The sequence below is a fragment of the Canis lupus genome, chromosome X, assembly GCF_003254725.2.
Source record: "Canis lupus dingo isolate Sandy chromosome X, ASM325472v2, whole genome shotgun sequence".
Taxonomy (NCBI): domain Eukaryota; kingdom Metazoa; phylum Chordata; class Mammalia; order Carnivora; family Canidae; genus Canis; species Canis lupus.
The window spans coordinates 107,278,504-107,290,454 of NC_064281.1; the positions used below are offsets into that span (position 1 = coordinate 107,278,504).

At 43.2% G+C, this 11,951-nt stretch overlaps 1 protein-coding gene across 1 annotated transcript in view; it reads left to right on the forward strand.

Moving 5' to 3' along the window:
• The window catches only part of ADGRG4 (adhesion G protein-coupled receptor G4), an 85,664-nt gene extending 75,610 nt beyond the window's left edge, over positions 1 to 10,054 (forward strand). The window contains exons 20-22 of the mRNA XM_049107841.1: positions 5,334 to 5,435; positions 6,383 to 6,550; positions 8,982 to 10,054. Of these exons, the coding sequence (XP_048963798.1) occupies positions 5,334 to 5,435; positions 6,383 to 6,550; positions 8,982 to 9,109 (398 nt within the window). The 3' untranslated portion in view covers positions 9,110 to 10,054. The remainder of the gene's footprint in view (positions 1 to 5,333; positions 5,436 to 6,382; positions 6,551 to 8,981) is intronic.
• The last annotated feature ends 1,897 nt before the right edge of the window (positions 10,055 to 11,951 follow it).

The following is an 11,951-nucleotide window of genomic DNA, read 5'->3' on the forward strand; positions in this document are numbered from 1 at the left end:
AAATGCGCAATCCAGTCGAACACAATAATTACTGGACAGTAGAAACACTAAACTTTTGACCCCCTAGACTTTGGCTACATCAGACAGAGATCCAAATATTTTGGGAAGAAGCCAGGCTAGGAAATTGGAGAGTCATAAAGAAATGAAGATGAAGAGTAAAGAGCAGTGGGTCAAGGCAAGAGGCCAAGGTTCTAGTCTTGGTTTTGCTACAAATTGACCTTGGAAGAGTCACCACAACTGATTGGATTAGATGATCATAAACTAATGTCTCTATAGCTCTTTAATTTAATCCCCATTTTCTGGTGAAAGAAGGAAATGATAGTAATGTGGTAGGCAATTGATTGGTAGGCCAAAGATGTCATGAGAAGTAAAAGAGAAGGGTCCAGTTAATATACCTCTGACTAATTGTTGATGTTCATTTTAATCTGACTTTGCCTATTACAAATCTTCAGAGGAAGAGACATGCAGAATGATTTCCTGAGAGTCTCAAACTCTGTTCCGTGTTCTTCTTGTCCTCAAATTTGGCCTAGTTCATTCGAGCCACAGGGGCAGCTATGAGTGAACTTGGGTAGTGCATCGAATCAGGGCCTCCCTTAGTACTCCAAACCATTTACCCACTCAATAAACCTCTTTACCAGACTCCAGTCCACTGGTGATCCATAGGATGCCCCAGCAAGAGAAGAGTTCTATGGTCAAAGAAGTTTGGGAAATGCAGCAAACTGTATTCCCCCATTCTTAAAATGGCACAATACATATCATCGTGGTAAAAGCTCTGAGAAATTCTGCTGGGGGAGGAAAAAACCTTTAAAAATTTATTTGAACCTCGTATTTTAAAAACTTCAGAGCACTTTGTTGTATGGTTATTAACCCCTGAGGAATCTTGGGGAATGTGAATTGGTATGTAGTTATTCGATGCCAGACATTTGCAAGGTGCTGCAGGGAGATGGGGGAACAATCTAGAATAAGGCACAATTTTTGCTCTCATGTCAAGAAACCATCTTATTTTAGAGCAATGAGGTGTATCAGCTGAAACTTTTGCCCCACCAGATACTTCCAAGCATGTTCTGATTGGAATGCTTAAAGACCAAATGCCAGGGAGTAGGATGTGTGCAGAAGTGAATTGGAACCAGATGCCCAGGCAGACTTCTTCCTTAGCAATAAGTTCATTCACTAATTCTGAGAAGAAACACACTCGCCCTCTGGAAAGAGGGGCTAACAGGGAAGCTGACAAAAGAACAAGAAAGCAAAGCTGTTTTAGAACTTACAAAGGAAGAAGGAATGTCTTCAAAACAACAAGTGCTCCATTCCTGTGGTGGAAAGGGGAAGTAGTATCTAAGCAAGAGGCCTCCATGGCTTAGAAGCAGAATCCAGCTGGGGATCTCCTGAGGAATAAGCCCAAAGTCCCACAGATCCAGCATCAACAGAGCCAAGCTGTCTCTGTCTGTCAGATACGCTTTATGTCAACCAAGCACCAAGCATTTTTAGTTCCTCATCCTGCCTTACAAGATAGAATGTGCCATCTTACAGAGAGGGGGTTTGCAGAGCCTTGAGTTTCAAACTCAACTCACACACATACACACACACACACGTGCATGCACACTCAGAGCAGGAATGCAATGAAACAAGTGAACAAATTAGCCATTTAAAAGACAGATAGCAAGTTTGCAATTTTGGCTGAAGGAGGTTGCCCTATGGTCAGATGTGAAAAAAATCTGTGCAGGGAAGGAGGGATGCACAAATAAAAATGCAGGTGACAAAAACCTGACATCTTCCCTCATGCCTATGTTCTAGTGAGTAAGCAAATCAATCTGTTATTGGAAAGAAAAGGGAAAGCTGACAGGCAGAGAAGGAGAGCTGGCAGGCAGCTCATTGGAATTCACATAATAACCTTTAAGTCTGAGAACAAAATAAACTCCATGCAGGAAATCAGAACGGTAATAGGTGCTTGTTGTCACTGTTGCCCCTTGTTCCTGCTGAAGCTGGAGGAGTTTTACATGCTCCAAGACTGGGGTTTGCTCTCACCAGGTTGCTGCACCACCTTCCAGGTGGTTGCTGCTCCGAAAGAGTGAGTGCTGCTCGATTCATCACCACAGTTGTTTGGTTACACGGAGATAAAGCCCTCGGGGGAGTTAGTGAGACATGTCATTCCATTTAGCCTCCAGATTGCTGCCTCCCACCTAGAATCAGAGAGTCTCAGGGCTGGGGCTGGGGACCCAAGATCTTTCAATCCAACTTTCCATCAAGTGACAGAAAGTCACATGCCTCTACCTGAAACTTTCCAGAGACAGAGAGCTCACCATTCTATAAAGCAGAGCATTCAACTTCTCTCTTTTTTAAATTGAAATATATTTGACATTTAACATTGTGCAAATTTAAGGCGTACAACATGTTGATTTGATACACTGATGTATTGTAATATCGTAATTTATAATCGGCTCTGCATCTCCGGATCACCCTTTCCTGAGGGTAGAATGTATAGTGCAGTGGTTAAGACCTTGTAACTTATAATCGGCTCTGCATCTTATCCGGATCACCCTTTCCTGAGGGTAGAATGTATAGTGCAGTGTTTAAGACCTTGAGCTTGGGATCCCTGGGTGGTGCCGCGGTTTGGCGCCGGCCTTTGGCCCAGGGCGCGATCCTGGAGACCCTGGATCGAATCCCACGTCGGGCTCCCGGCATGGAGCCTGCTTCTCCCTCTGCCTGTGTCTCTGCCCCCCACCTCTCTCTCTGTGACTATCATGAATAAATAAATAAAACCTTTATAAAAAAAAAAAAGACCTTGAGCTTCCCAGCTGGACTGCCTATGTTTGGTTGACACTGGCACCTCAATATTAACCCTGTGACTTGGTCAGATTTATTAGACTTCTTGGACTCTGAGGTCTCTTATCTATAAAAATGAGACTAATATCACAATGCCTATGATATAGTCATTACTTAGTAAACACTAGCTGCAATATGTTACCATGTGGTAGTTCTGTGGCTCCCCTCCCCGCCATTGCTCCTGGTTCTAACCTGGCCACCACACAGAACAAGCCTAATTTGTCCTTTTCATGACGGGCCTTTCAGATCTGCAACTATAGCTACCATATCTCCTCACCTTGTGTTCCCACTCCAAGTCTTCTCTATGCTTGAATACTTCTATTTGTCATCATCACTTTAAAACCAAGCCTCAAAAAAAATAAAAAATAAAAAAATAAAACCAAGCCTCCCAAACTGAATATGGTGCTGGTAGGAGAAAGAGCCAAACTGGGGCAGGATGGCAGGAGACTCTCACCTGCCTCAACCAAGATTCTTGACTTCCATGAATGCCCTAGCTGAAGTGAGCTTTGGGGGCATTTACTAATGACTTGTGCTCAACTAGCAATGAGTTAGGACCACTCTGATCCATTACTAATCATTCACTTCAGCACAACTGGCCAGTAAGGAGGCAAGCTGAACCTTGTATAAAGAACAAAGGGTTGAAAACTGCACTTGGGCCAAAAGAAAGATTTTGAGGCCCAAAAAGATAATATGAAGGTTGCAGAAAACTGTGAGAGTTTGTGTCTCAAGTGCCTTGGAATTCAAGTCAATAAACATCTGTTGGGCTGCTACACATAGAACTGGAGGCAAAGGGAAAAGTGATATGAAGATGAAAAGACTTTACAGTTGGGTGGAGAGATGGGCAACACACGGAGACCGTGGCCACAAAAAGCAAGTTGTATAAGAAACAGAGTGCTATCGGAGCTCAGAAGTGGGAAAAATGAATTTCAGTTTGAGGTACCTAGAAAGGCTTTGTTAATGGGAGTTATTTCTGCCAATTCCACCCTCAAACTTCAGGAGATCCAGTTGGCCCTCCAGAGCATTTGTCATCAGGAAAACCTCAAGTCCTACTTTTTTCTCCCAAGGAGATATTTTATTTTATTTATTTATTTATTTTTTATTTTTTTTTATTTTTATTTTTTTAATTTATTTTTTATTGGTGTTAAATTTACCAACATACAGAATAACCCCCAGTGTCCGTCACCCATTCACTCCCACCCCCCGCTCTCCTCCCCTTCTACCACCCCTAGTTCGTTTCCCAGAGTTAGCAGTCTTTACGTTCTGTCTCCCTTTCTGATATTTCCCACACATTTCTTCTCCCTTCCCTTGTATTCCCTTTCACTATTATTTATATTCCCCAAATGAATGAGACCATATAATGTTTGTCCTTCTCCGATTGACTTACTTCACTCAGCATAATACCCTCCAATTCCATCCATGTTGAAGCAAATGGTGGGTATTTGTCATTTCTAATAGCTGAGTAATATTTTAAAGGGTGGGAATGAGAAATGGCCAGCACTGCTGGTGGATACCCTTAGCCCTTCTCTATTCCACTTTCAGGACAAAATCAAGGCTGGCAGTGGGAAATGAAGGTACCAAATTTATGGATTCCACACAGTGTAATTGTGCCAAAGAGTATGTGTATTAGTTTTTTAATGCTGTGTAACAAATTACTCCTAAAGTTTAGCAGCCTAAAGCAACAACACTTATTATCATACCCAGTTACTAAGGGTTGGGAATTCAGGAGCAACTAAGCTGGGTGGTTCTGGCTCAGGTACTCTTTTTTTTTTAATTGGGCTCTATGTCAGAGCCCAATACAAGGCTTGATCTCAAGACCCTGAGATCAAGACCCGACCTGAGATCAAGAGTCAGATGCTTCACTGACTGAGCTGCCCAGGTGCCCCCTGGCTCTGAGACTCTTATGAAGTTGCAGTCAAGCTGTCAGCCAAGGCTGTACTCATGTAGAGACTTGACTGGTTCTGGAGAATTCATTTCCAGGAAGCCTCACTCACGTGGCTGTGGACTGGAAGCCTCACTTCCTCACCATGTCAGCCTCTCCACGGGGCTGCAGGGTGTCGTCAAGCTATAACACTTGGATTCCTTTGGAGGGAGTAATCAGAGATAGAGAGAAGCCACAATGTCTTTTATTACCTATTCTTGGAAGTGACATGCCATCACTTCTGCCATATTCTATTGATACAGTGTAGGAGGAGATGACACAAGGATACAAATGTCAAGATGTAGGGATCATTGAGAGCCATCTGAGAAGTAGACTACCATTGCAGGGCTGCTCTCTCAAACTTTAGGATAGACAGTAGCCCAGGGGGGAAACTATGGTTGATATGAAGTCTTGATACATACCTTCTTATCATCACTGCCTTTGAGAGGGAAGCTAGAAAGATGAACTCAGAAAACCATAATGGCCCTGGGGTTCCTTAGGAGGAGTATCTATGGTAATAAGAGTAGACCTGGGTCTGGGCATTGGTGACCACTGGCAAAAGAAGCTGAAACACACTGACCTTCTTTTGACTTAGGATTCCTCATTTTCATGTTTTACTGCGTAATGAAGGAGAGTGTGCGGGAGCAGTGGCAGATACATTTCTGTTGTGGGTGGTTACGACTGGATAACTCTTCTGGTAAGATGCCAGTTTGGGTAAGGTTTTGAATTTTAGAGGTTTCACACAATTGATCTGATTAACTTGTCTCCTGACTTGAGTTCAGAGAGCATTGGTATCAAAGTGGAGGCTGTTTCCACGTCATGAAAATGATTTGTACTTCTGTGCTGAGATGAATGAAGTCAAGTGAGGAATGTGACTTGGGCCATATTTTAACTTAGTGAAGCTTCTCTTTTGGCCCAGATTCCTTGGATTGCTTGTCCTGGCTGTCACCTCAATCTCAACTCAATTAAAAAGAATGTTGATTGAGTGCCCTACTGTGTTTCAGGCCCTGGGTCACAGGGGCTTTCTGGCCTATAGCCAATAGTGGGTTGAATGGATATGGGAAGCAAGGAGCAATAGTGGAGAAGCCTTACAGGATGGAGCGATGGACCATCCTGCACAGCAGGAGATGTGGTGAACCCCGGTGCTGCCTCTGAGAATATCTACAGTCCAGGCAAATTGATTTTCTATGTGTCAAAAGGCTCTTCCATACAATTCAGAGGGCTTCTCTCAGCCTCAATGCAAAGCCCAGTCTGTTTCTTCTAGGGAAGGCAAATGTTTGAACTTGAAGATTTTATAAGTAGCACAGAAATCTCCCTCCTTTATGCTATAAGTAGCACAGAGATCTCCCTCCTTTATGCTGGGAATGTCAATAACCTGCTGGTTCCTGTGCCAGGCTCTAATGAGAGCAGGCATCTTTGGTAAATGAATTAGCTCTGCCTGTATCACACATCACAGTATGAATCTACTTTTCACAACTTCATAGATAAACTGACTCCTTGAGGTACCTAGAACAGATGCTCTGTGCATTAAGGTTATTTTTTAATAGGATTATTGAGGTAAAATTTACACATCATACAATTCTCCCATGTTAAGTGTAGAATGTGATGGGTTTTATGGTTTTAACTTTTCTGGTGTCATTTCAGACAGGGACAGCAGGTGTGGGCTACATGTTGGGTATAAACAAGAGAGATTGAAGAAAACCTTCCAGAAGAAATTGTTGACACCATCCCTCAAGTCAACTATGACGAGTTCCACTTTGAAATCTTTAGGCTCTGCACAATGCACTCTTTCGGAAATATGCTTCCCAAATGGTGAGCAAAAAGCTACATTGTCTACATTTACATTCCAGAAATATTGAATTAATGTGAGGCCACATACATGGTCTTGGGAAATCCTTCCTCCTCAAAACTAAAAGCACATGTGCATGTATATACCTGGGCTCATTCCTGGCTGAGAGAGTGCATATAGAAGAACCTAGTGAACTTAGTATGTGCAAACCTGGTGGGTTATTAGACTCGGGCAGGAGGGAAGAGACTAAAGGTCAAAACAAATTCATGTGTAATTCAAAACAGTTGTCAGAGATGGTTAAACCCAGAAGGAACCTTAGACAATGTCTAGTGTGATCTTGTTTTCCAGAGGAGGAACCTTAAATGAGGAAAGGAAAATGCCTTATGGCCACTCACTCACCATCAGCAGCAGAACTAGGGCCAGAACTCAGGTTTCCTGGCTCTCAGGCTAGCGCACATCACACACCACCAAGAGCACCAAATGTGCTGCACGACACTCTTAGAGGCTCAGCTTCTTCCACAGGAAGCCAGATTTTTAGGTACAGAGGCAGTTGTTGAGGTGGAGGTGGGTGTTGGGAGGGAAAAATGTAGGGAAAGGATTGATCTAAAGGCCCGAAGTGAAGAGAAAGACAAAGGGAACAAGGACTTAGGAACTCAGACTTATGTTGTGATGCCTCTGTGTTGTGTACTTCTAGTTGGACAATGGTGCAGTGACCTTTGGTTGCCTTTCTTAAGGACCAAAGTAGATTCCAGTTCACACATCTAGAACACCTTTGGTGGCCTGACTGTAGTCATTCTCACACTTTCTCATTGCCGGTGGTAGAATTGCCTTATCAGCTTGTATTTTACATCATGTTGATTCCACACAGCAGTTATATTTCCAAGGGCTGTGGCCAATCTGGAATCAGCATGGTGAGTAAAAAAAATAAAGGCAACAAGGAACACCTGGCAGCTTGATTGGCAGAGCATGGGACTCTTGATCTCAAGGTCATGAGTTCAAGCCCCATGTTGTGTGTAGAGATTACTTAAATGATAAAAAATAATAATAAATAAATATTCTTAAAAATGAGGGTTCAAGTCCTTTGGTTCAAGTCCCATCTCTGTCACTAACTCTGTGACCTAGGGCACATCACTCCCCTACACGAAGCTGCATTATCTCTACCTTCAACATGAGGATGCTAGGATGGATGGTTAATCTCCAAAGTGCCTACCAGCTTCAGGACTGTGTGGGGCAGCATTGTTTCCTAGTTTAGGCTTGATTGGCCTATGTGCAGTCTCAGGCTCCTTCTCTGTATGGGGAAGTTGGTGCATATGGAAAGACTCATTCCATGCCCACAAGCGTCTATCACTCTGGCCAGCTAACTTGCAGATATGCTCTGCTGCTCATATGGAGGCACTGGGGAGCCATAGCATATAACAGAGGGCAGGAGTTGTGGAAGCTGCTTAGTAGAGAATAGTTGAAGCTGATAGGGAACTAGTTTTGCACAAGGGTTAATTAGTATTGGCTCTCCTGCTGTCCCTGAGGGATATTGTTTCATTAGCAAATATATGGCTTGAATGTACGTGTCTTTCCTCAGGGGGGAGATGGTAGCCCCCTGTGCCCAGGATTTTAGGGTTGTTTTTAATATTATGCCCAGGATTTTTAAAAAAGATTTTATTTATTTATTCATGAGAGACACAGAGAGAGAGAGAGAGAGGCAGAAACACAGGCAGAAGGAGAAGCAGGCTCCATGCAGGGAGCCCAATGTGGGACTCAATCCCAGGACTAGATCCTGGGACTCCAAGATCACACCCTGAGCCGAAGGCAGACTCCCAACAGCTGAGCCACCCAGGTGTCCCCATGCCCAGTATTTTAATGTTGTTGTACCAAGCAATAGATCCAGAGAGCTGAGGGGCCTGAAGTTGTGACCAAGACCTGGCTGGTGGGGCAGGTAGTCTAGCCTCTTGGGCCACAGGTTCTAAATCTGCTGTCTGGATGTTGCCAACAGACAGTCAGAGCCAGGCAGCTTAATTTCTATTAGCATAGAGTGAAGCTGTGCCTTCTGTACCACTGGGCACTCTCAGGCTTTAGAAACAGCTAAGGCTTCTGAGCAAGAATATCTGATTCACAGGGGCTGTGGATATGTGTGTGTCACCAGTTTGTGTGGTCCCTTCCTGAAGGCATTCAACATTTGTCCATGAATATCCTTCCCTAGGTCAAGGTTACTATGAATAACACAGCCTGTTATTAACAATGCGGGAAGAACATATGCACTTGTAATTGCCTAAACGGTGCTGTCAGGATGAATGAATTTACTCTGGATCTGTAGAAACTACCCAAGGAAAACACCACAACCTTTACTTCCTAATTCCTCTTATTCACTCCTTCTTTTGGTAAAAATTATCTGATGCTTCTACTATCTGTGAAGTCCCCAGTGCCACTGCTGAGAATGTCCTTTTTCTTTCTTTAACGCAGGTGACTTTGATGAAGATCCCTACTGTTTCTCTCCCTTGAGTTGCGAAGTTGTGCCTAATTATGTGAGAAGAATATTACCTGTGGAAGTCAAAATGAATTCCACTCACAAACAGAGATTTCTTGAATAATTCCCAGCAGAGATACCCACCTCCCCCCAGCTCCAGATTAGGGAAAATGTTGAGTTTGTGAAGCCATCTGCTCCAACTTTGTATTCTAAATATTATTTTGGAAGGAGCATAGTGAAATAGCATTTAGTGGATATTAAAGTCAGAAGATTTCTCCTATTCTTTGTTATAGCTGTTTCTTTCTTTTTCCAGATGAGATTTGAGCTTATGGTTATAATATATTATGGGACGCATGTCTACAGTACTGGAGATTTTGTTTCAAAAATTCTAAATGTCCCTATCCTGAAAGAAAAGGATCAAGTTCAGGGTCCTCACTGCACTGCGAATGAAATAATATAAGGCTGCCAAAGTTTTCGGATATCCAGTGGGCTTGACACCCACAGGGGAAGTAGAAAGAGTCACAAGGTCATACCTTCTGGAAAAAAAAAAATACCCTGTTGGCCTGTCATGACAAAGCATCTGAAATCCCCATTATTCAAGTCACTCTTTGATTGAATCCCCTTGTTGACATGTAAACATGTTTTGTGAAAAGGGTGGCTCATCATTCCATAGACACCAGTGAACTCCTTAGTGGGGATGAATTTCTTAGCCAAGACAGTCCCTGAGGGGACAGCAAGCAGGGTTCTGAGGAATGTGACAGAACAAGAGCTGTTTGAAGCTGGTGGTTCTCCTTAGGGAGGAAAGGACAAGTCAGGGTGAACTGGACAGTGCCGGGATAGAAGTGAAAAAGAGTTACCCAGAGGCAACAGAGTGAGCGCTGAGGATGAATTCTGCCTGCTTTTTGCTCTGTGGGTAAGCATAGTGTGTGGCCTTCTTAATCCTTTCCCAAATATTGCTACTGAGCCTTCCTAGCCAGGCAGGTTGCTCACATTTGGCCTTGGGTAGCAAGAAGTATGGAGAAGAACATTTTGGAAAGATACACAAGCAACTGATTATCAGTGGTTGCCTTCAGGAAGGGGAACTGGGTATCTGGGAAGAAGGGAGACATACTTTTCACTCTCTACCTCTTGATATCTTTGAATATTGTATTGAGAGAATATATTAATATGTATACAATAAATGAATGAATACATACATAAATATGGAAACTGGACCTTTCCAATGAGAAAGAAAAGTGAACTCTTTGGTTTCAACACCATAAATCAAATCCTCCATAATCCTTGGGAATACATATGGTACCGCTAGTGGGCTGGGGCAACAGCAGAGCTAGGTTCAAATCCCAGCTTTGTCACTTCTTAGAGTTGAGACTCAGGGAAATAACGTAATAGTACATTCATTATAAAGTTCAAATGAGACTTACATGAAGTCTACGCATTTTCTAACACAGTGAAACACAGTACATCTTAACCACTTTCTCTTTATAACGCACATCCACTTACCTCTCACCCTTTCATGGCCCACCGGCCGCATCTCCCCATTGGATGCGGTATCACATTGGATCCTGTAAGCAAGAGTTAATGCTGACTACGAAATAGACCAGAGAACTGGCGCCAGGCACTGGTATGAAGCTCCTAGACTCCCCTTTGTCCCCTCTACCATCTGAAGTAACATTAAAAAAAAGGTAGGCAGGCCCTTAGGCCTCCAGATACCTGCCTCAGAGTCAGTTCCCTTGCCTACGAAATTTTGTTTTTGAGGTAATCTCACAACCATTGTTATCTGTGGGTCTATATGTGTACTTTTTTGTTAAAGAAGGTGAGTGTGTGAGTGTGCATATGTGTGTGAAAGGACTAACATAAATAATGAACAAATTGTGTCTTGAATGTTGGAAAATGTCTTTGAACTGACAATATTTTCACCTTCATTTGAAAACAAATTTAGGGACAGGACTTCAATATAATGAACAGATCTAAAAATATATACATTCTGCAAATGCTTTGACTTGGAGAATCATTTTGGCTGTGAAAGTGCCCATGACTGTTCTGCTCCTGCTGGAGTGATGAATATACAGCCTGTCTCTAATGACCTGACATGCTGTCAAGAACAGAAAAATTATTTCATAGAAAAGTTCATGATTCCTGTCATGACTCCTCCTACTAATTAGTAAAGCATGGGTTTTCCACAAATTAGACAATTTGAAATTCTAGGGGAAACACTGATTAAGCGTCCTTTGGGCATCCTTTGGTTTGCTGTTCCTGGGCCCACAAAATGGCTGACGTTGTGTGAAGGCAGGCCCGCATGATTATAGAAAAGAGACCCTAGAACCTTTGTGCTGCTTTCAATCAACAATCCACCCCCAAGTATTCATTGAGCCATAATATGGAGAGAAAGATTCAGATATGTCATCCATAGGTCACTACCTCCAGCAGCTTACCATCCACTTGAGGAGACCAGATACACACACTAGAATAGACAATGATCGAAGTAGGGAGGATACAGTGGAAGAGTAGTGCTTCACAGACAGGAACTGATGCAGTGTTTAGTCAAGCTGAAGGTGAGTGTCAGGTTTAATCCGATTGGTAGTGAAATGGAATAGAGAGGCCAGGCAAAAGTTGGTCAAAACAGGCTTTTAATGGGACGCGCTCTTGGGCGAGGTTCCGCAGCCCACAGCGGAGGAAGAGAGCGGGAAAGTCTTGGGCTGGGGGAAGTCATGCCCAGGCAAACCGAAGGGGGTTGGTTATAAAGAGTTTTCACTGCTGGGGATTTACCCCAAAGATACAGATGCAATGAAACGCCGGGACACCTGCACCCCGATGTTTCTAGCAGCAATGTCCACAATAGCCAAACTGTGGAAGGAGCCTCGGTGTCCATCGAAAGATGAATGGATAAAGATGTGGTCTATGTATACAATGGAATATTACTCAGCCATTAGAAATGACAAATACCCACCATTTGCTTCGACGTGGAT